A 25,978-nucleotide genomic window follows, 5' to 3' on the forward strand; every position below is an offset into this window, starting at 1 on the left:
ATTCGTGGTGAAATCCGTGCTAGCATACCACAGACCACCGTCCACCAGACAAGGCTTCACAGATCGGCCTTCGTATTCAAGTGGATGTAGTGACCGGGGAATCACTTTGTGAAATATAAAAGAGCTGAACTGGGAAATTTTCTTACTGATTTCTTGAGCCAACATTTCGTGTTCGAGTGTGTGTCTCATTCCTCTCTTGAAGAAGGCCTCCCAGATATCTGACCACTCATTAGCTTGCGACAGATTGCCGCCGTAAGTGGGAACACTGAATCCGAATTTTACAGTTGGCGATCTACTTTTTCAAATGTACACCTGCAAGGCAGCTGGTGAAAATCTTCACATCGGGCAAGTCTCCAGTTATTTTCCGAAATTCACACAGCAAAAAGTATGTATCGAGCACTGTCTCGTAACTCCCCCAAGAAATTGGCTTCGGAACAGAACCAGGAATGAGATCATGAATCGCAGTCATTGATTCGAACTCTCCACGAACTGGAGCTCTGCCCATTTCCTGTGATAGGACTTTCATGAAGAAGGCCTGGACTGAACCGTCTGCAAATTGAACATCAATGCGCCCAGTAGAGGCCCAGAAGCTGGTGCCATGAGGCACGGTCGAGAAAACCTTATAATAATGAGAAATTGCTGATATCATATCCTTGGTTAATGTTGCGATGATACTGGAGAGAGAAATGTAAGTAAGAGCAGTACTCACGCGTAGTGACAGCTGGATCAACCTTTGTATTCCCCTTTCCGAACTCCAAGCCAGGCGCGCCTGCGTAGTTCATTTCTTATAATTCACTGATTTACACGAGAAGGTCCAGGTGCGAACATTACACTACGAAATTATCTTGGAAGACCTTGGAGTGCGCGTCTGGAAAAAAAGGCAATTGCGGGGTCTGAACCGCGAGAGATCAACCGTACACTTAGGAAGCATACAAAGCGCTCTGGGTTTGGATCACCCACATTATGTCGACCTCGAATTTTCTCAAAGAATAGCCACTCTCGTCAGCTCTCATATCTCGATATCGAAAACAAGAACACAAGGCCAACAGCTCATATTATGATATCGATCATTATAAGAACCCCTCATATAAACACCCGTGAGGCGAGCAAAAGACCCGAGTGGCACATTAAGCGAGCTTTGCTAGCTCCTCCCGCCTCTCGTGTAAAACTTCTTCGAGTATCTCAACTTCAATCTCAAGACGTCTTTTGCGATCTCCAGCAAAACTAGTTGGATCTGGGCTGTCCTCGCAGGCTTTCGGTGGTGAAGTGGCTTCTTCCTTGGCAGACTGAGAAGTGGTTTGTTGCTTATTTTTCTCCGGAGGAAGGTCAACAAAGCCAAGGGAAACGACGATGGCTCCGCTTATAAAAAGGACAACAAAGACGATTCCAATAATGATGGCAAGGCTCAAAAGGAATTTGAGCATGAAGGGGAGAAGTACTGTCCCTAGGAAGACTGCTATACGCCAGGTCTCTTCAAAGTATTGGAAAATCTCGCCGAGCATATTGGGGTGTATATTCCACGAGCCTCTTGAGAAAGAGAAGAAAATTTTTAGGAACTTCTGTAACAACCTGCGACCGACTGGTATTTACTTTAATGTTGTCTCAGGCAAAAATGGGGGCCAAAACGAGCAAACTTGCCACTAGTTGTACCGAAATCGTGGAACGTGGAAAGCAGATACATCTTTCAGCTGAACCTTCGAGAAAGAAAGAAATCATAAGGACATGAGTAGTCCAAAAGCACAATGATAACCAAGATATGATCTAAGCAGCTCAGGGTGTTATTGTTCGACTCTCACGCCTATCCTATCAATAAGACTTACAAATCCGGTAATGAACACAGGAACCGCAACAATCAAATAATCCAAAATTGGCCAGAAACAAGCTTAAATTGATCTTGATACTCATAGAGCTACAGACAAGCCCCATCCAGCACTTCAACTTTAAATTGCTCTAAGTGTACAGAACCTTCCTAATCCCTCCACCATCTCGGAAAATTGATCAGCGCAGTTGAAATGGGCCAGGACCTGCCGTAGAAACAAGGGTTTGATATCAGGGGACGCTAAATTCAAGAACTGAACTGATACAACATAATGATTAAATTTAGATGACCAGGTTATACGGCCCTCATCCCTGATTAGTGAATTGTTAGAAGCTTCGTACACTGTTTTCGTTCTACTTTGGCCTCACTTTTTCGCTTTTTTAGTTCCTGTCAGCATTGACAATGTATACGGTATAAATTTCGGAGTATGAGTGGACTTGTGGCCCATCACTGTAGATACTCTGAAGCTGAAAAGGGAAAATGCCGAGCCCAGTGCACGCTAAGCCGGATAGGGTAATCACCGGCAACTACCGAACACGACTGTAAGACAATTTCCAATCCGTTGAGTCATCTCTCGATATTTGAACCCCAGACAACTTTGTCACTTCCATTGCAAAACTTTGAGTAGCCTTTCGCCCTTCTGTTCAGGCAACAGTCATCTCAAAATGAGCACACAAGACTTCGTGACCGTCAGGTCTCTTTTGCCGACCATCCCGCTTCCACGGAATAAGGACCGACCAGATATCATAACGAGTCGATTGGTCATCCGTGCTCTCAGATCAAGTGACCTGGAAGCATTACATTCTCTGCGCATTCAAGAGCCAGTCATGAAGTGGACCAAGGCTGGCTGCATCGACAAAGACATCGAACAGAGCAAAGCGAAGCTGGATCCATTCCTGGGACCCAACGATGCCATCACTGCTAACTGTGCTATCTGCTTAAAAGACACTGGTGCATTCATCGGCATCGGTGGATGCCATCTTTATCCCGGAGACCACGGCTGGCCCGAGGTGGGGTACATGCTCCGAACTGAGACTTGGGGGCAGGGCATCGCCACGGAATTCCTGAGTGCTTGGCTTCAATTCTGGTCAGAACTTCCTCGGGCTGAAAGAGAGATCCAGGTTCAGAAGGATATGGTAGATAGTGAAGGTGCAGTTGAGGAGCAGCTCATTGCCATCACGAATAAGACGAATGCTCCCAGTCAAAAAGTTCTTATCAAGGCCGGTTTCCAGCGCTTCCGAGAGTTCACGGAAGTCGATGATTCCAAGACTGTAGATCTTGTTGCTTTCCGCTTCTTTCCATCGAAAGGAATGAGAGCTGGTAGTGTTTGAGCGGCTCTTTCGTTCTCCACGCTCCTCATCGAGAACCCGGCGCTGGAATTCCCAGTGTGGGCACTTCACCGAAGTGAATTTGGAATTTATTATTGTTGAAGTTTGGTGTTTATTTGCACATATCAGCCTTTGCAAGCGCCTAGACTATATTGGAACTAGTCTTGAGTTAAGAATATGGGCCCATGCGTGACGCATTTGGCCTTGTTTGTCAAGCGGAAAGTGCTTGCTCTTTCCTCGTCTTTGTACTTTAACTCGTCCACAAGAGAACATCTTGAGATTTCAGAAGAAAGCTTGGTCAGTATAATGTCACCCAATAAGACCTTCAGCAAAGCTGCAAAGCCGATTGATATGGCCAAGCACGGAGGGCTCGTTCTAGAAAGACCGCTTAGGAGAACGGAGAGACGGGCCGACACGGTCTCTTACTAGGAAGCATCAAGCTCCACCCCCAGACCACTACACAATCAACCCACCCAGATCCCACGAGTACCAGGAAGTTGACCAAAGATGACTGGTTCCCCAACGTTGCAAGCATATGACGGTTGAGGGGAACGGACACGTGAGCGGCCCGCGTCACCGTCCTCCCACGCCTATAGATATGTACCACCAAGAACATAAATTAAGGCCATGTTATGAGCTGTTGGTATATTAGATCCAGCAAGTGGTTACGAAAAATTCAACTATATAACGCCGATATTATGGAACAGTACGACGTGGCAGTTGTGGGACTCGGCGTCTTAGGAAGTGCAGCAGCATATCACGCTGCTCAAAAGGGCAAGAAAGTCATTGCATTTGAGCAATTTGAGCTAGGTAACGTCCATGGCGCCTCGCATGATACATCGCGTATTGTGAGAACCACCAACTCATCACCCGAATATGTGGCTCTGGCTCAAGCTGCCTATAAGGACTGGGCCGTCCTTGAAAAAGCTACGGACCAAAAGTTGTTGACGATTACTGGCGGTGTTTTCTTCCTCCCTAAAGATGCCCCAACTCCCATCGGGGACTTCACAAGAAGTTTGGAGGCCCGGAATGTACCATACGAAGTTCTCACTGCCAAGGAGGTGAACAAGCGATGGCCCCAATTCGACATTCCGGATAATGTCGACACAGTATACACAGCCGACACCGGTATTGCCCATGCTGCAAAGACTGTCTTGGCCATGCAAAGTCTGGCACGTACCCACGGTGCGGTGCTGAAAGAGCATACACGAGTGGACCGGGTCATTCCCAAAGCATCAGGCTCTGGAGTCGTGATACAGACATCAAAGGGACAAGTACACGCAGCGAAAGTGATTCTCGCAGCCGATGCATGGACAAATAAGCTTCTCGCTCCTCTCGGCGTACACATCCCGTTGTCAGTGATGCAAGAGCAAGTCACATATTTCAAACCGACGGAAAAGGAAGCTTGGGAGTCAAGCCGTTTCCCCGTGTGGATCTGGGGTGGTGATCCCTGCTTCTACGGCTTCCCCTCTTTCGGCGAGCCAACCATCAAGGCTGCTCGTGATACCTCCAACAATTTCATGATACCTGAGCAGCGTACTTATGTGCACTCTCCTCAGTTGCTCGAACAACTCAACGCATTTATGGGCAAGGTCATGCCCGACGATGGTCGCCAGCCCCTTCGCACTGTAACTTGTCAATACACCATTACGCCAGACCGACAATTCGTTATCAGCCCGCTGGAAAGGCATCGTGATATCATTGTCGGACTTGGAGCTGCTCATGCTTTCAAATTTGCACCTGCGTTTGGCCGTGTTCTAGCGGAGTTGGCTATTGATGGAAAGAGCACAGAGGATCTTTCCAAGTTTGGTATCCCGCAGACAGCAACTTATACTAGCAAGCTTTAGAATCTGCATCGTTAATCAAATATCCGATCTACCAAACATTGGCTCACCTTTTATTTTGATATTCCTTCTTGAATGTGTTGCGGACTCGCTCATGTAACTCGACAATGGTGACATATTTCACCATTCCATTTTTTCAGATAACCTCGTCAGCTTCGGACAAACCCCGCAGCTACTGAGGATAGACCATAGAGAAGACTTCACTGATACCTCGAGACGAAGCTCTAATAACGAGGCGTCGTCACGTTATCGATCCTGACATTTCACCATCTTCCAGGTCAACCACATTTCGATAATCCCTGTTCACTAAGAACTTAGAAGACAAGCTCTTTGGCGCGGCGACTTGTGGTATTTTGGTGTGTTAGTCATAATCATCGGTCCTTCTTCATGGCACTAATTTCATTAACAGGCTGCGGCACTCTGGGTTTCTGAGGCGGCGATGAGTATTGGCTACCCGAAAGAAAATAGAAAAAGGGTTTATTGTGAGTTACTTTTCGTGTCGGTGCAGAATGCTCCTTCTCTAATTTGAAATCCCTAGTGGCTGGCTATCTGGTTCTCCCTGATCCTCGTATCTTCAATTGAACTGGCCTTAAATCTTGGCGATGATCAATAAGGCTTCATCAGTTACAAAACATACTTTATTCTCATTTGATTGCAATGTCTTGGTCTCCCGCTCGTACTGCTCATCTTGCTCATCTCTTTGATTGAGAAGCGTGTCCGGAAAGATGGAATAAAACCAATCTGACCGGCACGCACGACAGTCGCGGGGGGATTTTTGAGATTCTGGCTGGTTTTCAAACGACCGAAAGTTTCCATGCTGATGACAGTCGTTCTCAGAAGTCAATGGGCGCAGACATATGAAGGTTATTACTTGACGGTATCCTTCACATTCCGAGCTCGGGCCCTGGCCGCATTCATTGTTTCGAAACTTGGGCTCGTCATTGACATTGCCTTCGGCGGTTTTCTTGAGAATCAGGGGCTGACACGAGCTTCGCGTGCTCGCTTTGGATGGAGTATTCTCGCAGTTATGTATACTGCTACATATATCTACAACCCATTCTTGGAATCTGGATACAAAAAGTTGAGCCCCGTTTTTGATATCGAGACACCTGGATTCGGGCACGTAGTCGCCGTGTATTGCATCTTTTTTGTGCCATACAATGTGTTTCCTTTTAATATATAATTTCAGTCCATTCATTCCTGTGATTTATCCAATATGTCAAATATCGACATGTTCTTCACCATGCAATCTCCTTCTGAATTACATCCAAGCTCAGATCGCACATCACGATTGTTTAAATGGGCCTGCATATCTTTTATGATCATTTCTGCTGCCATACAGGATGTGAATTGGCCGGTCTCTTCGCGATTATCAGACTGCCGTGATTCGGTCTGGGGCTCGGTCGTAACGGGCGTAGGGATGGATGCTGATTCTGGGCCAGATTCTTGAGTATGAAGAAAATTCACACCCTTGTATTCATTTGATTCCGATGGTATATACTCAAGACTTGCTTGGCTTTGCTCATGCGACGGATTCTTCAACTCATCCTGAGATGGGTTTGTTGGTCGATGGTGGTATGCGACGGGATGTAAACTTTGGGCTATTTGAAGGGGATTTTGCGATCCCGAAGAGGGCTCTGCACGGGACTGAGGTGGAATGGAGCTAGGCACGTGTCCATGTAACTCCAGATACTGAGTGATCTGTGTTTCGGTCACACCGTGAAGCATAAGCAGAGATCGTAGCAGAACATTTTCTGATGCGACCTTTTTGCCCGCTGCTTGAACCTCCTGTGTGGCCTTTACGCCAAGCTTTTCAAACGCGCGTAATCGCTGCTCGAGATCGTGGACGTACTCTTTTCGTCGTGTGCGAGAACGCCGCTGATTATCACGGATTCTCGCTGATGAGGTTGCAAGTTCCTTGGATTTTTCGGGTTGCTTTGCGTTCATGCCGAGGATAAGAAAATTACGAGTCGGAATGCTGTAATGATATATATTGGCCTGGGACATGTCAGGATCAACGGGAATCACCGAGAATTGTCCTTTAATTTGCCTTAACTACTAAGCCGGTAACCGAATCCTCCAATGATAGACACGATACAGCCCCATTTTAAGCTTGTCCAATCACCAGCTAGTAGTGACATACTCATCTTTATCTTTAAATATTTGTTGTTTTTGCGCTTTTGAGGCATTTCTTGGTATAGTATGTGCGTTTGACCTCCAATGTGGAATCTCCTCACAAAACGAGTGCCGATAATTAGGCCTGCAACATCTTCGAGACTATCTCTCTTACCCAACTATTCAAAAAGCATGTCCTCTGCTCTTCCTCAAGTGGCTGGAAGTGCCCCCAAAGCCGATCGCTCTTTTCGGTCCTTATCATTGCCTGTGCACGAAGATAATCCAGACGTTCGCCAGAAGTATAGGCCTTTCATTCTGAATGATGGTGAAACTCAAGACTGGATAAACGAGTTAGAATTGGCCACTGCACTCGACATGGCCGAGCAAAATCTGCAAGATACAAACGAGAGGCTGAAAGTTCTAGTCCTCTATGGCAGTCTTCGAAAAAGATCATATTCGCGGCTAGTGGCAATGGAAGCTTCTCGTATTCTGTTCCGACTGGGCTGCGATGTACGCGTCTTTGATCCTCAGGGCCTTCCGGTCAAAAACGACGTCGATACGGATCATCCCAAGGTACAGGAGCTTCGAAAGCTCAGTCAATGGAGTGATGGGCATCTCTGGGTTTCACCTGAACAACACGGCAATTTGGTTAGTTTATCTTCATCAAGATACTCGCAACACATCATATAACTTCTACTAACTCGTGCTTTATCTACGATTCTAGACCGCCGTATTTAAGAATCAAATCGATTGGATCCCTTTGAGCACAGGAAGCGTCCGACCGACTCAAGGCCGAACACTGGCCATTGCTCAAGTGTGTGGTGGATCTCAATCATTCAACGCTGTCAACTCACTGCGTATCCTTGGTCGGTGGATGCGCATGTTCACTATTCCGAATCAATCTTCAATCCCGAGAGCATATACACAGTTTCCAGATGAAGGTCACCCCGACGACCAAAGACTCATGCCGAGTAGCAACCGAGACCGTCTGGCGGATTGCATGGAAGAATTTGTCAAATACACGATTGTGATGCGTCCTCACATCGCCCTCTTTGGTGATCGTTATAGCGAACGGGAAGAGAAAAGAGTGAAAGAAGCGAAGATGAATCCTTCTTCATAAAGCTGGGATCAGTATAGACAACGATAAAACACAAGTTTCCCTAATCCCTGTGATTTACTACTTGAACTATACCTTATCTCCCATTCAATCAACTTTCATAGATGAGCTAGAGTATGATCTTAGTTCGAATGAATATTTTGATTAGGCCAACTACGCCGAAGGAATAAAAGATAAGGCAAAGATAACTAGTTCGCTATCTACGAAATTCAAGCTATAAGAGCTCATAGCATGAGCCAGGCAAACATCCAAAAAAATATCTGCACGACAAAACGAAACAAAAGAGCATAGCACACGGTTCTCATGTCATGATGTCATGGCTGTTGCATTTCTTTTCTTAGACCTCCGATGTGGCGGTCACGCGGATGCCATTTTGCATTTTGCATTTTGCTGACACATTTGGCCTTGGGTCTCGGCTTAGAGACGACGTTTACAAATCGTGTAGTTTGCAAGTGACCCGTTGCTGTTTGCGGAAACCGTGGTTTGAATGAAACGATTTCATAGATGCGGTGGAAATTTTGATGCATAATGACCACTTGTAAACCTACTTATAGGCTCCATGCCTGTGTAGAACTTTGATACAAAATGAAATAATACATTCATGTTCAGTTCTTGGCAGTCCGACCGACGTGCATGCCAAAAATGATTTAAGCGCTCCGCCGTGTCGGCGCATCCATGAGAAAAAGAAATAGCCCCGATCTGGGACATGCGCAGGATATTACTCAAGATGGTAAGAATATCAAAGTTGGCCTATGATGACGAGCCCCAACTTGATTCTAATCGCAGCTAGACTCATCCACATAAACCCGGAACTATGGTAACTCGGATATAATCCAACGATAAAATCCTCATACACTCGCATTTGAGCTGGTGACCTAAAGTATATTTTAGCATAGTCTGGAGTCTACCCAAATCCCGCGGACCGAGTAAATAGTGGTAGCAAATCAGCATCAGAAGAAGGTACGATCCAGGGTTACTACTTTGGCCTGACATCAGACTATCTCCGCCGCCACATTAGGTTGGATAAGCATTGAATAATCCCGCTTTCTCTGCTCATAATGATTTCTGATCATACTGTACACCAGAAATTGCTTTCTTGCCTATTGGCAGGAAATCAAACATCCAGACTCTCACAATGATGTCCCACATGTCCAGTCTGCAAATGGAACCTTCCTTTACAGATGATATGGATGCCTGGATTCTTGGGAGTGGTATTGCCTCGCTCACAGCGGCGGTACACCTAATCAAAGAGGCTAAAATCCCACCCTCACGAATTCACATAATTGAAACGCTAGAGAAAGCTGGCGGAGGGTCAGCGAGCACGGGAGATCCGGTCAATGGGTACGACTATCGTGCCGGCGCAATGCCGGCTTTCAATAACATTTACGTGGAGAAACTCCTCTCCATTGTGCCTTCAAAGTCAGATCCGAAGAAGACAACGCTGGACGATATTTGCGAGTTTAGACGCTCAAGGCCACCCCATAAAAGCCCGAATACGCGAATCCTCTCACGAAAGACCTCCGGATTGGCACGGATTAGCCCGAATCAAATGGGAGTAGGATTGAGAGACCGCATAGCTTTGTATATGCTATCCTCAAAGACAGAGAAGGGCCTAGGACGATCTCGCATTCAAGATCACTTCCACTCGAGCTTTTTCCGAAGCAGTCATTGGTTAACACTGGCTACTACGTATGTATCAAGGCGGACGCAACTATGTCCGGGAGCTATGTTGACTGATTTTTTTTTTCTGAATAGTTTCGGTTTCGAACCCAGACATAGCGCCGCTGAGTTCCGTCGATATGTACATTGGTTCAAAAACGGCAAGCACGAATTGAACCACCTACGCCCGCTCGACAACGGGCAATATAACCGCCACGAATCTATCATAGTACCTGTCGCAAATTTTCTTCAATCCCGCGGAGTCGACTTCCGCTTCGGTACCACCGTTACTGATGTTATCCTTGAACCCGAAACCCACCGGCGTGTTTCCTCTATTCACGCAGTCGAAGGCAACAGCCCGGAGATAACCATCGATGTCGGACCCAACGATATTGTGATTGTGTCCTTGGGTTCAGTGATATCAGGGGCAACAAGCGGAACAAATACCACACCACCGTCGCTCGAAACCATGCGTCCCGACGAAGAGTTGGATGAAAATTGGCTATTGTGGCTGGAGTTATCGACAAAAGATCCAAAGTTTGGAAATGCATACAACTTCTGCACACGGATGTGTGAATCTAGGCAGGAATCATTCACCGTGACACTCAAGAGCCCAGAGTTCTTCAACCGCTTCACCGAGTTGACGGGCGACGCCCCAGGGTCCGGGGTTTTTGTTACCCTGAAAGACAGCAATTGGTTACTCAGCCTCAAGATCCCAGAACAACCTATGTTTCCTGGTCAGCCGTCGGACGTTCAAGTGTTCTGGGGCTATGCAGCGTTCCCAGAACGCAAAGGAGACTTCGTCCAGAAACCCATGCTCGAGTGTTCGGGTAGGGAAATCATGACTGAGATTCTGTACAATCTGCAATTACCGCTGGAACCAATCCTCGATGATTCGATCACCATCCCTTGTGTGGTGCCACGCATGGCAGCACCTTTTTTGCCAAGAGAATGTTCTGATCGGCCACCGGTTATTCCTGAAGGAATGACCAATATGGCGCTAATTGGGCAGTTTGTGGACATCCCAGATGAGATTGTCGGTACCATGGATTATTATGTGAGAGGAGCGCAGATAGCAGTGCGTCAGTTGATGGGGCTGGATCAAGACACGCTTCTCAGGGATGATTTCTGTAACTGATACCCCGACGTTTCAGTAGGCTCTTGGTGTGTGAACCAAGTTATACGAAATGGAAAATTCTTCTGATAGGTAAGCAAGAATCCAATATGCAACACTTCATAGCACTATAACGGACTTATGGTCCCTGTTGTAGAACTGTCTGTCTTCATAAACCCATATCGCGCAACAGGCAAAGGTTGCTGTACCACTTGGCTGCCAATCGATGTTTGTAGGGGTGTATGGTTGTCAAAGGTACCATATCGAGGGTATCATTGTAAGAAGCTGTGCAACAAGTGGGAAACAAAGGCTACCTAGAAAACTAGCAATTGGCTGCTTCATCAACGAATTTCTGATCCTGATCATCATGACTAGCAAATTCCCGGTCGGTCGATCTAGTATTGGATAGGTTGCACTTAAGAGAGCCGCAAACCAGAGATTGAAGTTATCGAAGTTATCGCAGGTGCTGAATTGGGCAGGATGGCAGCATCCTATGCAAGTGTGGTGATCGGGATCCGTTTAAGAAAGATGCCGGAAGTGAAAAGAGCAAATGAGAAGTAGGAAAGCTTGCCAAAAAGTGGATCAATTTGGTCTTGAGGCGGAAAGAAATCTTCAGGTGTTTACTTGTTCTGCCTGAGGCATCAATGCAGCTGCCTCGGCAAAGCCTGATGTCATCTGTTCGAATCGCCAACTTATCCTGCTTCGACCTCAATTGCGCCATGCTTTGTGATCTGCTTTGAGTACCTCAACTTTTCAGTCTCTTTCTGGTCTACTGTGCATAATCCTCCGTTTAAAATCCCCACCGTGCTTGCGACCATGGCTGCAGCCACCGCGCGACCTGCCACTCTTCCTCCGGCTGCCCTCCTTGTATACCCTGCAACACTATTGTTGGGATCCCTGTACTCGATCATTTCACCCACAGCGAACCCCTCTCGAGAAACACAACCTGCCAGCCCTCTGGTGCCCTCTCTCGCCTCAGATCTGCACCTATCCGAAAGCCCGGTCAACTACTTTGCCCGCAAGAACAATATCTTCAATGTTTACTTCGTGAAGATTGGATGGCTATGGACAACAGCTGCTTTCGTATCGCTCCTCATCTTCCAACCGCTTTACTCTTCATCCCTTCCACAGACCTCGTCACAGCAAGAAGCCCGTTTCCGCCGCACTCTCCAAGCTGTTTTGCGTTACGCACTTGCGACAACAGCATGGTACCTCTCAACGCAATGGTTCTTCGGGCCAGCAATTATTGACCGTGGATTTGTGGCCACGGGTGGAAAGTGCGAACGTGCATTTGAGAAGTTCGGGGATATGAGTACCGGGACCGCCGACCTAGAAGTGCTGTTTACGGCCGCTACATGCAAGGCTGCTGGTGGAGCCTGGAGAGGTGGACACGATATCAGTGGACATGTATTAATGCTGGTGCTCGCCACGGGACTTTTGGCATTTGAGGCTGTCGGTGCTAGTGCGCCTGCGTTTCTTTCTCGCTTTGGTCCCACTGGGAACGCGGGGCGAGAGCGCAAGCCGAGCGACGCCGACAGGGCTGCTACGGTTGAACCCACTGAAGACGGCGGGTTTGCCAGGACGTGGTCACTTCGTCTTGTTTGGGGTGTTATAGGCTTGGGATGGTGGATGCTCTTCATGACTGCGATTTGGTTCCATACGTGGGTAGAAAAGGTTCGTATATTCTTGCCAGTCCAGCATTCTACTTTCTATTGCTAACTTATCTGGCTAGTGGTCCGGTCTTTCGATCGCTTTGAGCACCGTTTACGCCATCTATATCCTACCTAGACAATTGGCATCATGGAGGAGTATTGTTGGACAGCCAGGGGTATAGACGCTGTGTATTCGACATGCCATTTGTTCATCTGTGAATATGCCAAGTAATGATAGATTGCATTGTTTTGAGCTTAGAAACCAAGGTCTTTGGTGCGTTTAGTCCTAATTTTAATAGGATATATGAATTGAACACACTTTTTATGCGGCCCCTTTCATTGATACACCTGGTGCGGCAGTTATGTACAGCGGTTTTGTCGGGTGTGTTCACTTCTCGGGTACTGGCTCGGCTTCGGGGCCCAAGAAACCACTTTGAAACGCTGTAATCCACAAGCATATTGTCAGTATCATTATCAAGGCTGGTCGGATCGGATTGACTCACCTCCCGGAATCAAGGCAGCTGCGTACATCACCCGAGTGATAGGCCTCAGGTCCTCCGGTGTCAGGTCATCAGCGATGGTGAGCTCCATATATGGGTCCCAAGCAGCAATAATAGCAGCAGAGAATGTCTTCAGGTCAACGGCGAGCTCTTTCTCTTTGGCCTGTTTAGCCTGGCACTCTATGCCCATGCAGGTACCGAATTCACGAAAAGCCAAGCGAAATTTAATATTCCGCTCCAGGTAGTGGTTGACTTCGAATAGATTGTCTGGATTTATCTGTCAGCATACTGGCAAATTATAGGCGACAACAATGACTGACACGTTTGTTCAAAGCATCTTTTGGATAATTCAGCAGCCCAAGCTTCTCGCTCGGAAAACCAATGAGTTGTCCACAAGGTCATTCCCAAATCCAACGGGTCACTAGAAACATAGTGCTCCCCTTTCCGATTCATCACACGTCTGTAATCGGAGATCTCTTCGGCCAAGACCTCGCCATCACCTGCTTCCACGGCCGAAGCCTGCAATAGGCGAAAGACCACATATCCATCTATAGGATCCAGATTCCCTTCTGATGCAACCAGTGCCTTGGTCAAATCAATATCCATCTTCCACACCATCCTTGGCCGAGCTGTGGTACGATCAATAAAGAACTTCGGATGGACAGCTTTCGCCAGTTGCACAGCTTGTCTGTTATATTCCATATTCCCAGACGCCCTGGCCATCCGATTCAGCGCAAACATCCACAAAGTCAGGTAATGGTGATATTGCCCATCTGCATCTGGACCATGATCATCCGTCTTGCCGATTCTCAACCCACCACCCAGCGGGTTCGTATCTGTTGCCCCCGGCAGCCTGGAATCCCCATCGCGGGTTCTACCTAGCACATTATGCACGGTATGAACCAGACGCTCTGCGAGTATTAGATATCGTTTATCCCAGTCTTCTGGTTTCGTGGATATTTTGTATTGGCTGTGCATTGTCAACAAGTTGATCACGCCGAACGCGTCTGTCCACAGGTATCGTCCTCGGTGGCCGCCCGACCTTGGTGGCGGATTCCAATCGGCAGGCTCTATTATGCTGGTGAAGCTGTCATATAGTGATTCCATGGCTTGCTCGAAACGGTCTAGGCGTGGGGATGGGCTGCTGATTGGGAGAGCCATTTTGGAAGTATACTTGCTGAATATTAATTGAGCATGGGCTTGGTTTTTGAAAATAGGGAATGTTTGTCTGCAAGTCAGGCGAGGTCGAATTAGAGACCTAGAACATTGCATTGAGTTTGTTTCCTTTGCAGTGGCATGCACTTTTGTCGCGCTTATTGGTGCTGGTGCATTAGGATTCGGGTTGGACGGGTGAAGTCATCATGACTTTCTAGTCGCCCCGGTGTAAACCATTCGCTAGGAAGTCTCCCGAACAACAGAAGGGCAGAAAAATACGATAATTGGAATCGGGAAACGGAAGATGAATCCCTATCAGCAAGAAAAACATTCAATGTGTCTAGGTTGACCGGCTTCATCAGTTGACTATCAACAGTCCATGCGATCAGTCTCTTTTTTCTTGAGGTCAAAGAAAATGCCACAATTACAAGGACTGTTCAATTCAGCAATTGAGCCCCTTCCTGCAATTGAGGACCAACATTTCGCCTACCATTTCGATACCTTCGCGGGCAAACAAGTGATGCTGTTAGGTGACGGCAGTCACGGAACATCCGAATTCTACTCCGCACGAGCAGAAATTACCAAGCGACTCATCGAGCATCATGGGTACACCATGGTAGCAGTGGAGGCAGACTGGCCGGACGCAGAAGCGATCGATCGGTACGTGCGCTTGCGCCCGGGGCCAAAGTCACAAATTGGAGGCATCGCAAAGGGATACGAGCCCTTCAACAGATTTCCAACATGGATGTGGAGAAACTCCGAAATGCAACGTTTGGTAGAGTGGATGCGTGGTCGAAATCAGCGCCTGCCGCCAGAGAGAAGGGCAGGGTTCTATGGGTTGGACCTGTATAGCATGGGAGCTTCGATTGGCGCGGTGATTGATTACTTGGATCGGATAAATCCACAGGCAAGCAAGCTCGCTCGTCGGAGGTATGGGTGTCTAGAACCCTGGATTGATGATCCCACGACCTATGGTCTGGCATCCCTGCAAGGCATGGAAGATTGTGAAGAACGTGTGGTGAAGATGTTGTCAGATCTTCTGGAACGACGGATTGAATATGCTCAGCGCGGCTTGTGTGATGGCGATGAGTATCACAGTGGTGAGCAGAATGCTTATCTAGTTCGTGATGCTGAGAAGTACTACAAAGCGATGTATTACAGCTCTGCAAGCTCGTGGAACTTGCGTGACATTCACATGTTTGAAACCTTGGAAAGGCTGTTGCAGCACCATGAGGGACAAAAAGCTATTGTCTGGGCACATAACTCTCACGTTGGAGATGCACGCTATACCAGTATGGGTATTCACCGCAAGGAACTCAATATTGGACAGCTGTGTCGTGAGCGATTAGGTCACGAGAACGTGACCATCCTTGGCTGTGGCACTCATACTGGGACGGTCGCAGCTGCTCATGAGTGGGATGGTGATATGAAAGTGATGAATGTTCGTCCGTCTCGAAAAGATAGTTGGGAGATCATTGCCCATGATACTGGGGTAGCGAGTTTCGTGCTAGACTTGCGTCGGGATCGTATAGATGCTTCTCTGTGGTCTGCTCTGTCCGCTGAGCAGCGGCTTCAGCGCTTTATTGGAGTTCTTTATCGCCCTGATACTGAACGCATCTCACACTACTCGCAGGCGATTCTACACAAGCAGTTTGATGGATATATCTGGTTTGATGAGACTCAGGCTGTCAATCCTCTCGAGATCATTCAGCCTGACACGCCGCTTGGAAAGGGTGAAACATATCCATTTGGGCTCTAGTCAATGTGAAAGACAAGTTTCGAACATAGATCCTAATGCGATAGAAAGACAAGTATAAAATGGGATCCAATTATGCCATTTATGGACTAGCGTAGTCTGACGTCGGGACCGAGGGGTTCGGGACCGAGCAACGTTTGATAATGTTTCTCGTTCGACATTCAATTAGACATCACCCACTACTATATATTGAATGCGAGACGTCTTACAAGAAAAAAGTAGCGGTTGATGTGAACATTTCTTGCTGCTGAGCTGCGTTGATGTATTTGTTTTACAGCACGACCTCCCTTCACACTGCGAGTCCCACGGGTGGATTCAAACATGTCTGGGATCACAAGAGGACATTCTTGCACGTTATGTCAAAGGCGCAAAGTCCGGTGTGACAAGCAGAAGCCCTGTGGAAACTGCGTCAAAGCAAACGCAGAATGCATTGCTGCTCCTATGCGGCCTCGTGGGAAAAGAAATACACCGAAGCCCCAAGGTAAAGACTTGGCTGAAAGAGTCAAGAAGTATGAAGAGCTTATGACCCGACATGGGCTTGATTTTGAGTCACTCATTGGCCAGGGTACTTCTGGTGCACCTGAGCTGCCTCAAAACAAGGAAGTGTCTCCCAAGGAGGGCCCTGGGAACAAACGCCCGTCTAGGACGACTAAAGAAATGTAAGTCTTGGAATTTGAGTGGCATCACTTGAAGGCTTGAGTCCTAACATACTACTAGAGATTCTAAATGGTTTGCCTACTATAATGAGGTATGGGATCGAACAAGGTATGAATGCAACGCCTAGCTAACTGTACCCAGTATCGAGCTACTGACGAAATGCTCAACGGCTCCTCCGACGAAGAAAATGAGCGTCCAACTGTACACCATGCTTTCGATGCCATGTTCAGTGACAATAGCGGCTTTCCATTTTTTGCAGGGAGTTCGCAAACGGAGACTTTATCACATCCATCTTCAACCCAAGTCATTCAATTATGGCAAATATACATAAACAACGTGAACCCTGTTCTCAAGATAAGCCATGTTCCCACACTTCAACCTCAAATAATTGAGGCTTGCACAAACCTCGTCAATATTCCGAAGCCTATCAGTGCTCTCATGTTTGGGATATACCTCACAGCCATTATTTCTATGGATGAAAAGGGCGTTCAGAATATTCTCGAATGCGACCAGTCTACTGCTTTTGCTCGATATCGCGAGGCCATGGAACAAGCTCTGATAGATGCTTGTTTTATGAAGTCTTCTGATTTTATGGTGCTCCAGGCCTACATTTTATATCTGGTCAGTTGCACTTCCTTGGTTCCTCGTCATCTTTCAGCGTCAGCCTTGAATAAGGAAATTATCACTCGTCAGACATCCTGGAGCCTGCTAACGGAAAGTTTTGAATAGATCACTATGAGACTTTGGATTGATCCCCGGTCACTGTTTTGCCTCATAGGCATCGCAGTGCGCATGGCAACCCGCATTGGCCTGCATCGAGACGGTGCCCAATTCGGCCTGTCGCCCTTTGATACTGAGCAAAGAAGACGACTTTGGTGGCAAATAGTCGTCCTAGACAAGCGAATAGCTGAAATCACCGGATCCCCAATCAACGCACTATCCTCTATGGGAGCAGACTGTCGGTATCCCCTCAACGTGAACGATACAGACCTCCATCCCCAATCCAAAGAGCCACCATTATGGTCTCCCGGCATCACAGAGATGACCTTTGCTCTCACGCGGATTGAAATTACCATCGCTTCTGCACCCAACGGAATTCGACCAAATCCCAGGGCTCCCGAATCCGCAATTTTTAACAAAGCGTCCACCACGGATCCTACCAGCCAAACTCCAGATCCCAACATCTCCGAAACCCTCGATCGCTACTGCAGACACATGGAAACAACTTATCTAAAACACTGCAATACCGAAATCCCCCTACAACTCTTCACTCTTCTAATGACTCGCGTATCCCTGCACAAACTCCGAGTCCTAGACTTCGTCTGTCGAGGAACCACATCTCCAGACCCGGACAAAGAAAGACAAGATGCGGCCTTCCTAGCTGCAATAGAAATGCTCGAATCAGACAATACCATCCATTCAACGCCAAGTCTCCGTGGACTAGTCTGGTACAGTCATATGCATATCCCCTTACCGGGATACATTTTCCTTGCGAATGAACTCCGTGACCGGACTCATGGCGAACTCTGTGAACGTGCTTGGATTGCTATTTGCCGAAGTCCTTATCATAAGGGGTTGAGTCGAAATCTTCGGAGTCCGTTGCACGTCGCTCTTGCGCAGGCGCTTTTGAAGAGCTGGAGAGCAAAGGAGAGGGTGGAGTTGAAGAGTGGGAGGGTTCTGCAGGTTCCGGGTCTTGTTAGTTCGCTTCGGGAGAGTCTTCCTGGCCATCTGACCAAACAGAAGGTTGGGAGGAATGTAGCGGGGGCTGCTATGGAGGCTGAAGATTGGTCTAAGCCAAGTTCTATGCATGAGACTGGGAATATGATGTCTGGAGAGAACATGCTACTGGAATCTATGACTCTTACAGACGATTTTCCTGGGTCATCATCTTTCGATTACAACCAGGTTTTCTGGACGAATTTGATGCAGGCCGGTGCTTTTGGTGGGATTTGGAATGGTTATGATTATATCATGCCCCAAGAGCGGCCTACGCCCTGAGGCTTAATGCATTTATTCTGAGGGCGATGGGGAAATTGTTGACAGTTAATTACATTAATTACATCAATGGTTATGACGAAGCGGCTGTCCCTCCTGAGCCAGCTTCTGATACTTGACGGCCTTCTTCATAACCATACCCTCACTCAACTGTGCCGTTTCCTGGCGGAACAGCTCCTGCCATGGAGTACCACTAGGAGCGACAGTATATCCATCAACACCTAAGTCCTTCCTCCGCTGTGCAATCTCTTCATCACTGACGAGAAGATTAACCCGCCTCTTTCGTAAGTCAATACGAAGCCTGTCTCCGTCTTTCAGGATGGCAAGGTTGCCACCGGCCGCGGCTTCAGGGCTAGCATTCAAGATAGAAGGAGATCCAGAGGTGCCAGACTGCCGACCGTCTCCAATACAGAACAGGCCATCGATACCATCCTTGAGAAGTCGACCAGGCGGATGCATGTTAACAACCTCTGCCGCTCCGGGATAACCTATCGGGCCAACACCACGCATAACGAGAATGGTCTTATCGTCAATTTGTGCAGAGCTTTCTAGACGGTGTTCATAATCTTCAGGTCCATCAAAGACAACCACAGATCCTTCAAACGCATCCGGGTCTTCGGGGTTGGAAAGATAGCGTTTCCGGAAAGCAGGCGAGATCGCACATGTCTTCATGATAGCAGAGTCGAACAGATTCCCCTTCAGATGAGCGAAACCGGCATCCTTCATTAATGGGTCGTCATATGGACGGATGACCTTCCGGTCCCAGGTGTGCTTCCTACGAACATTCTCAGCCATGGTTTGGCCATTGCAGGTTAGCACACCGCCGTGAATCTTGCCCTGGTCCAAGAGCTCAGCCATAATGGCCGGAAGACCACCAGCACGGTAGTATTCCTCGCCGAGATATTCGCCAGAAGGTTGCATGTTCAATAGCAGGGGGATGGTTGATCCCAGGGTATCCCAGTCATCCATGGAGACTTCCACGCCCGCATGCTGGGCAATGGCATTGATGTGGATAGGGGCGTTGGTGCTACCACCAATAGCGGCGTTTGCCACAATCGCATTTTCGAATGCCTCTCTTGTCATCAGATCACATGGCTTGCGGTCTGCTTCTACCATTTCCACAATCCGTAGGCCGGTTTCATAAGCGCACTGAGCTCGGTGGCGGTATGCTGCGGGAATGGCGGCTGACCCTGGGAGTGCCATTCCTAATGACTCCGCCAGGGCATTCATGGTTGAGGCAGTGCCCATGGTGTTGCAATGGCCGACTGATGGTGTTCTGGATTTAGAATTAGCTTCTGCTGCTCTGACATAGATTATTCGTAAGGACTTACCCTCTGGCAATATAATCCATAAATTCATGCTCGTCGATGTCACCCGTGGCATATAGCTCTCGCCCATGCCACAACACACTGCCTGCTCCGGTCAAAGCTCCTTTGGAGTAACCATTGAGCATAGGTCCCACATTCATGCAGATAGCAGGAATATTCTCCGAGGAGTCAGCATCGATGTATCAATTTCTCTGTAATCATGAAACTCACCATAGTAGCCGCAGCCATCAAACAAGCAGGTGTGGTCTTGTCACACCCAGTGAGCAAAACAACACCATCAAGGAAATACCCAGTCAAGATTTCCACCAAACCAAGATACGCAAGATTTCGATCAAGAGTGGCAGTTGGCCGTCTGGAAGTTTCCTGAATAGGATGCGTAGGGAACTCAAACGGAATACCACCAGCAGTTCGGATACCCTCCCGAACCCGCTTCGAGAGTTCAATATGGTGGCGATTGCAAGGCGCAATATCCGAACCTGTCTGGGCAATTCCAATCATGGGTTTCCCAGACATGAGTTCTTCCCGGGTAATGCCGTAGTTGAAATACCGCTCCATATAGATGGCAGTCATACCAGGGTTATTGGCACAATCAAACCACGATGAAGATCGGAGTGTTCTACCCGGTTGCTTGACGGGGACTTGGGCATTGTCGCGCTCGTTTGTGACACCCATGCGGGTTTCTAGTTCCTGGTTTCGTCGTCGCAGAGCTTGTAGCTCGCTAAGACAATCTTCTATGTTGATGGACTGCGGCTCAGGGGCGTCATTGCTGCATGAGCAGCCCTCGCAGGACTTTTTGTCTGAGCATGCCATGGTGTGGGATATGAGACTATGTTCAAGGGTGACATTTTAAGTGGGGGATTGCAGATTATATATGGACGGCTCTTCATTCGTGTCTCCCTGGAATTGCGGAGGTCGGACTGACAGTTTCCGGAATGCGTGGGGTGTAGTGATGTAGTGGGAGGTGAGATGTTGCCCTCGGCCGAGATTTGCCTCTCGGGAAGTCACCAGCCGGACGGATATTGGTATTTCCTTACAACATATCTACGGAGTTCAACTTTTTTCATTTCTTGATTCGTTCATCTCACAATGCAAGGAACAAACCGTGTCAAATCCGTTCTCGACAAGGGCAGACTCGCGCTGGGCGTGTGGCAGATGTTGCCCGGCAGCAACATGTCGCGTACTCTAGCACGAGCTGGATATGATTGGGTTCTGGTAGACTGTGAACATGGCAACATTGACGGTAGGCAATGCCCACCTTTATGTATTCAAAACATACTCACATTCTTTCAGACGCTGCAATGCATGAAGCTGTCCCCGCCATAACGTCATATGGAGTCAGTCCCATTGTCCGAGTTCCGGATTTCCAGTCGTGGATGATCAAACGTACGTGTTTTGCGTTCAATACAAGCCAATATACTAACACTTTGCATAGGAGCACTGGACGCAGGTGCCCATGGAGTCCTCGCTCCCCTAGTCCGAACAGTCGAGGACGCCAAGAGCTTCGTCGAGGCATGCCGATTCCCACCACAGGGCAAGCGAGGCTTCGGCTCGCCATTCCCAATGGAGCGCTTTGGCCCAAATGTGACTGCTACGCAATATCTGACCGAGGCCAATGCCAACCTTTTGCTAGCCGTGCAAATTGAGACCAAGGAAGCATTCGACGATGTTGATGCCATTGCCGCTGTTGACGGGCTCGACCTGTTGTTTGTGGGGCCATTCGATCTCGGAAATGGTATTGGACACCCCGTGTTGACCGGCACCTTCGCCCCTGAATTGGAGCAGGCTATTGAGAAGGTTCTGGCTTCGGCTCATAAGGCTGGCAAGAAGGCTGGTATTTACTGTGGGAGTGGAACTCAGGCGAAGAAATATGCTGATCTTGGATATGACTTTGTCAATGTTATTACTGATATTGGGGCTTTGACTAGCTCGCTGGCGAGTGAGATGCAGATTGTTACTCAGAAGGCGGGTAAGACTACTTCTGGGCCTTATGGTAACTAGACTATCGTTAGTGATAAAGTAGAGGTTCTTCGGAATAGATTTTTCTTTTCAATAAGATGTATTTTTATTCATGCGCCAAGAGAATGCCAAAAGGAAAGTGACTCGACATCGACCTGGAAGCCTTGGGCAATTGCCTCAAGGTCGAGATCGGACAATTCCAAATTTAACAAAGGAGATCCGAAACCAACAGCACGGTCTGAGAACCCTTGTTCGCCAGTTGAAATATTTGAGTCCTCTATGACAATACTTTCACCCGGCAGACTCTGCACGGAAGTACTAGTGCGCTGATTATCATCCGGGGCACCGATCCCCAGATGAGAAATCAGCTTATCTAGATTCTCCTTTGCCTTTTCTGCTGCAGCATACAAACGCGTATGCTCGACTAGGATATTGCGACATAGTACCAAAGACTGAAAGACGGTAGAGTTGCTTCCCTTCTGTGCAACTATCCGAGCGTGGATAGTCGCGCTGATGTAAGTGGCATAAGAGAGCATATATGGCGCACTGCTCAATGAGAAATGCTGGGAGTAGTCATGCAATATTTGAACAATTTGATTTGCAGCCGACGTGCAGGCGTTGACTGATTCATGTGCGGTTGTTGAATTTATCACGCCGCCCTGGCCTCCTGTGATTAATGGGCGATGTACGAGAATGATCAACACATTGAACAGAGCCCTGAATTTCGTCAGTTGGGATCCATTAAATTAGGCATTGCTGGGGGGATACACACAGAAGGCAGGCTGACTGAGGCAGAAGAACCGATTGGTTTGGAAAGGATAGATAGTCAAGCTGAGGTGTCAGGTTTTGTCTCCATCTTCTCAGTTGGGACTTGATATCCTCCGAGACACTCTCTCTATGAGTGAGGCTCGAGTCTCGAGATTCGGAATAGATTTCGCAGAGAATTCGTTCGACAATTGTTGTCAGCTCGCAGAAATTTGTTAGCAAAGATACGTTCAATGATGGAACCACTTTATATGGCTTGATGGTCGTGTATGAAATATCCTGAAAAGGCTCAAGTTCATCGAAATCATCCAGGAAATCCAACGATGCCCGCATATTAACGTGGTTAAGAAGAGGCGGTCTGCCTTGGAAAAGGCATTGAATCTTATCGATCACTGTAGACCTGTCAGATTCGATTCGTTCGATCCCTTGGGGGGATGGTAGACTCACGGTATGCCCCCCAAAGTACTCGCTTCCGAATTTCAAGTTCTTCAGCAGGGATACTGTCCGGGGAAGGAAGCACATGCAATCCCAGATCAATAAACATGTTGAACGCATTGCCAGCATAAAGCCACGACAAACTCCTCTCGTCACATCGGGAGAAAAGAGCATTAGACATAATCAGCAATGCCTGGAGAGTGGTGATCTCGCTCTTGTCAAAACAGTCCCGGAGAAGTTGAGTGAACCGTTGACGGAATTTCCATCCTGCGGTAGTAATATCGTTTGGGTCAGAGCGAAGCTCGGGACTGTCACAATGCTTTGATACCACAAAGAATATCGCATTCAGTAGTAATTTGGAAAAATACGGTCCTTCGCAGGCCATGTCTCGCATGAATGCTGGCCGGTAAATTATTTGTGCTGTGTAGAGTTGACGACTCCAGTATATGGAGAGCAGATGAATGCCTATCTCGGGATCGACGCTGTCAAAGTCGAGGGTTCCTGCAGCTAGATTGAGGGATTCTAGTTGCCCTGTGTACAGTCATTTAGTACTAGATCGTTAACTTTTCTATGGTGTATGACTTACTCTGTCTTGCGGTCTGAGAGAAGAGAAGATGCCGTGTCATCTCTTCATTGGAATGATTCTCTGAAGTTGGGCGATTGTTCCCACTATAATTCGGACTCGTATCATCGTATACTGTACTTGTTGGGCCATGATACAGCGATGTATTCCGGTGGTCGTTTTCCGGAACTTCTGGACGCGATGCGTCTCTGGTTTGGTTGGAAGAATCATTCCGCGAGAGACCGATACCACCTCCTAGTCTTGAGAATGGTAATGGGGTTCGCGGGCTGGCCAATGTAATCGGACTCGCTTGTTCTGATTGAACTCTCGCAGCTGGTCCGGCATTGCCGTTCCGTAGCTGAGTGCATTGCTGTCGAAGTATCTCGTTCTCCTGTTCTAGTTCTGCAATGCGGTGATTTGTTGGCCTGGTTATGGATTTCAGTCCTGTATAGGTCATCCAGGGCAATATAGACTGTACCTTGGCTTTTGTTGCACAGGACCTGCCTGGCAGTCAACTCCCTTGGCCATGCAGTTGCCGCACTGCGGTCTTTGTGCATCACACTTCAACTACTGATTATCAGCCTTTGATCTCTATATATGAATATAGTTCCGAACCTTTTTCTGGCGGCAGAACACGCATGCCGCCGCCGATCGGCTTCTTCGAGTCGGCATTTGTAGTCGGAACGTCTCATTCCGAGATTTGCCCCCGAGATCATTCAGCCCGGATGTTGCCGCCTTACATGTCAGGCCTTCCATCCACAGTTCCAGATCATTAGCAAGCTTTGTGGGGGTGGCTGAAGTACACATAAAAGAGGCTTTAGGGAATTTGAACGTATGGCTCCAAACTAGTCAGTCGAACTTTGATTAGCTCTAATTTCAGCCAACCCAGGGATCTCGAGTGGTCGAAGTATGGGAACTTATATCCTCTTCATTATCTAGATCTAGCTCGCTTGCCAGCCTCATAGCCATAAACAGGCACTGTCACACTCATATAGCGCATCTATAAAGTTCGACCGGTGCCATTTGTCGCCTACAAGCCGTCAGAATCTACATGCATCCGAAGGCTCAAAGATCGAGAAAACATGTATAATCGCATAATTCGTGAATTTCTTACCCAAGAGATAGTCCTTTCAGCGCCGCGCTCGCAATGCTTCAATAAAAAATAAGAACGCCAATGAATGCACCAGGTTCACGACCCCAATCTACATCCCCATCCAGCAATTCAAACCACATCAAGATCGGAACCAGACCTCAATTCCCACCATCTGACTCAGGAACCGTCCCTCCAGAAGCAACAACCACACGATCAACCTCCCCCCGACATTCAGGCATAGCACTCCTCATCTCCCGGGCAAGCACATCCCGAAAGCTCCCAAAAGCCTCACGCTTCCCGCGCAAATCCTGATTACCGCGCTGAACAAGCTCAACAAATTCACGCGTGTAGATATCCGGGTTGCGGGCTGAGTCCACGTAGTCGATGATTTCTGGTGGGAGTTGGATGCTTGATAAAGGTGGGTTTGAGGGGTCTATATTTTGGTTTTGCTCTTGTTGGGTTTCGCTGTTTGATGAGGGTTGGGTGTGCGTTGAAAGGGTTGAGAGGGCTAATGTGAGGTTTTTGCTGTGGTGGTTTTGTTGGTTAGCTTCTATTTTTGATGCGGTGGTTTGGAGGTGCGGAGTGAGGCAGGGATGGCTCTTAGAGTTTGGGTGTGATTTTGAGGGATGGATTTTATACAGATTTGGTGTCATTGGTGCTAACGTACATCTTTCGCACGAGCTCTTGCTGCGTCTCTGGGCCCAGGTAGCCGTGGACGGCGGATTGTATCTCGAAGAGATGTTGGATGACCTCTTTCAGGTCATCTGTATAGCGCGTTAGCTTTAAGTTCCCAGAGCTAGCCAGAAGAGACTTACCATCGACCGTCTTCAATGTGACGGGTGCCATAGCCTGAACTCTGAAGAAGAGTCTGAGCAAGGGACAAGTGAGGTTTGTCTTGGTCTTGCGGGGAGAAACCAAAGGCGGTGAGCGAGATCGATCTAGATCAAAGCACACGCGCAGATGTCAGAGGATACAATCTTTTGGAGAGATACTGAGATTTACGAAATAAAAGTCAGAGAACTTATGTCAGGTCCAATATGTCACTGTCTATATATGCATAGCTCGAGGGAACCAGTCATTCCTGGAGATGCGCCCGAAGGGCGAACACACGTACACACGCTGAAACCG

At 47.9% G+C, this 25,978-nt stretch overlaps 14 protein-coding genes across 14 annotated transcripts; 8 read left to right on the plus strand and 6 right to left on the minus strand.

Annotated features, from left to right (window-relative positions):
* Positions 1-1,127: 1,127 nt before the first annotated feature.
* On the minus strand, positions 1,128-1,502 carry N7508_009502 (uncharacterized protein; the record flags this gene model as incomplete). The annotated part of the gene is made up of 1 exon (XM_058467565.1): positions 1,128-1,502. One exon carries the CDS (start codon positions 1,500-1,502, stop codon positions 1,128-1,130), a length of 375 nt encoding a protein of 124 aa, XP_058315411.1.
* A 982-nt stretch (positions 1,503-2,484) lies between these two features.
* N7508_009503 (GNAT family N-acetyltransferase) lies at positions 2,485-3,150 on the plus strand (the record flags this gene model as incomplete). The annotated part of the gene is made up of 1 exon (XM_058467566.1): positions 2,485-3,150. The coding sequence occupies one exon, from the start codon at positions 2,485-2,487 to the stop codon at positions 3,148-3,150; it is 666 nt and encodes a 221-aa protein (XP_058315412.1).
* Positions 3,151-3,845: 695 nt separating this feature from the next.
* Positions 3,846-4,994, plus strand: N7508_009504 (putative sarcosine oxidase; the record flags this gene model as incomplete). The annotated part of the gene is made up of 1 exon (XM_058467567.1): positions 3,846-4,994. The coding sequence occupies one exon, from the start codon at positions 3,846-3,848 to the stop codon at positions 4,992-4,994; it is 1,149 nt and encodes a 382-aa protein (XP_058315413.1).
* A 1,191-nt stretch (positions 4,995-6,185) lies between these two features.
* On the minus strand, positions 6,186-6,938 carry N7508_009505 (bZIP transcription factor; the record flags this gene model as incomplete). The annotated part of the gene is made up of 1 exon (XM_058467568.1): positions 6,186-6,938. The coding sequence occupies one exon, from the start codon at positions 6,936-6,938 to the stop codon at positions 6,186-6,188; it is 753 nt and encodes a 250-aa protein (XP_058315414.1).
* Positions 6,939-7,211: 273 nt separating this feature from the next.
* N7508_009506 (uncharacterized protein) lies at positions 7,212-8,226 on the plus strand (the record flags this gene model as incomplete). Its single annotated transcript, XM_058467569.1, has 2 exons — positions 7,212-7,754; positions 7,831-8,226. The coding sequence occupies 2 exons, from the start codon at positions 7,212-7,214 to the stop codon at positions 8,224-8,226; spliced, it is 939 nt and encodes a 312-aa protein (XP_058315415.1).
* A 1,132-nt stretch (positions 8,227-9,358) lies between these two features.
* Positions 9,359-11,020, plus strand: N7508_009507 (oleate hydratase; the record flags this gene model as incomplete). Its single annotated transcript, XM_058467570.1, has 2 exons — positions 9,359-9,912; positions 9,979-11,020. The coding sequence occupies 2 exons, from the start codon at positions 9,359-9,361 to the stop codon at positions 11,018-11,020; spliced, it is 1,596 nt and encodes a 531-aa protein (XP_058315416.1).
* A 792-nt stretch (positions 11,021-11,812) lies between these two features.
* On the plus strand, positions 11,813-12,830 carry N7508_009508 (putative inositol phospholipid biosynthesis protein Scs3; the record flags this gene model as incomplete). The annotated part of the gene is made up of 2 exons (XM_058467571.1): positions 11,813-12,670; positions 12,729-12,830. 2 exons carry the CDS (start codon positions 11,813-11,815, stop codon positions 12,828-12,830), a joined length of 960 nt encoding a protein of 319 aa, XP_058315417.1.
* Positions 12,831-13,036: 206 nt separating this feature from the next.
* N7508_009509 (uncharacterized protein) lies at positions 13,037-14,309 on the minus strand (the record flags this gene model as incomplete). Its single annotated transcript, XM_058467572.1, has 3 exons — positions 13,037-13,089; positions 13,152-13,415; positions 13,469-14,309. 3 exons carry the CDS (start codon positions 14,307-14,309, stop codon positions 13,037-13,039), a joined length of 1,158 nt encoding a protein of 385 aa, XP_058315418.1.
* Positions 14,310-14,718: 409 nt separating this feature from the next.
* N7508_009510 (putative erythromycin esterase) lies at positions 14,719-16,062 on the plus strand (the record flags this gene model as incomplete). The annotated part of the gene is made up of 1 exon (XM_058467573.1): positions 14,719-16,062. One exon carries the CDS (start codon positions 14,719-14,721, stop codon positions 16,060-16,062), a length of 1,344 nt encoding a protein of 447 aa, XP_058315419.1.
* A 318-nt stretch (positions 16,063-16,380) lies between these two features.
* Positions 16,381-18,714, plus strand: N7508_009511 (uncharacterized protein; the record flags this gene model as incomplete). The annotated part of the gene is made up of 4 exons (XM_058467574.1): positions 16,381-16,718; positions 16,777-16,807; positions 16,858-17,337; positions 17,446-18,714. 4 exons carry the CDS (start codon positions 16,381-16,383, stop codon positions 18,712-18,714), a joined length of 2,118 nt encoding a protein of 705 aa, XP_058315420.1.
* Positions 18,715-18,777: 63 nt separating this feature from the next.
* N7508_009512 (IlvD/Edd family dehydratase) lies at positions 18,778-20,849 on the minus strand (the record flags this gene model as incomplete). Its single annotated transcript, XM_058467575.1, has 3 exons — positions 18,778-19,987; positions 20,043-20,197; positions 20,250-20,849. The coding sequence occupies 3 exons, from the start codon at positions 20,847-20,849 to the stop codon at positions 18,778-18,780; spliced, it is 1,965 nt and encodes a 654-aa protein (XP_058315421.1).
* A 276-nt stretch (positions 20,850-21,125) lies between these two features.
* N7508_009513 (HpcH/HpaI aldolase family protein) lies at positions 21,126-22,037 on the plus strand (the record flags this gene model as incomplete). The annotated part of the gene is made up of 3 exons (XM_058467576.1): positions 21,126-21,279; positions 21,330-21,422; positions 21,472-22,037. 3 exons carry the CDS (start codon positions 21,126-21,128, stop codon positions 22,035-22,037), a joined length of 813 nt encoding a protein of 270 aa, XP_058315422.1.
* Positions 22,038-22,105: 68 nt separating this feature from the next.
* On the minus strand, positions 22,106-24,285 carry N7508_009514 (bZIP transcription factor; the record flags this gene model as incomplete). The annotated part of the gene is made up of 5 exons (XM_058467577.1): positions 22,106-22,712; positions 22,768-23,152; positions 23,208-23,726; positions 23,782-24,182; positions 24,236-24,285. 5 exons carry the CDS (start codon positions 24,283-24,285, stop codon positions 22,106-22,108), a joined length of 1,962 nt encoding a protein of 653 aa, XP_058315423.1.
* A 723-nt stretch (positions 24,286-25,008) lies between these two features.
* Positions 25,009-25,696, minus strand: nut2 (mediator complex subunit NUT2; the record flags this gene model as incomplete). The annotated part of the gene is made up of 3 exons (XM_058467578.1): positions 25,009-25,375; positions 25,518-25,614; positions 25,666-25,696. The coding sequence occupies 3 exons, from the start codon at positions 25,694-25,696 to the stop codon at positions 25,009-25,011; spliced, it is 495 nt and encodes a 164-aa protein (XP_058315424.1).
* Positions 25,697-25,978: the final 282 nt, after the last annotated feature.

Source organism: Penicillium antarcticum (assembly GCF_028974205.1).
Source record: "Penicillium antarcticum strain IBT 31339 chromosome Unknown utg000009l_segment0_segment0, whole genome shotgun sequence".
Classification (NCBI taxonomy): Eukaryota; Fungi; Ascomycota; class Eurotiomycetes; order Eurotiales; family Aspergillaceae; genus Penicillium; species Penicillium antarcticum.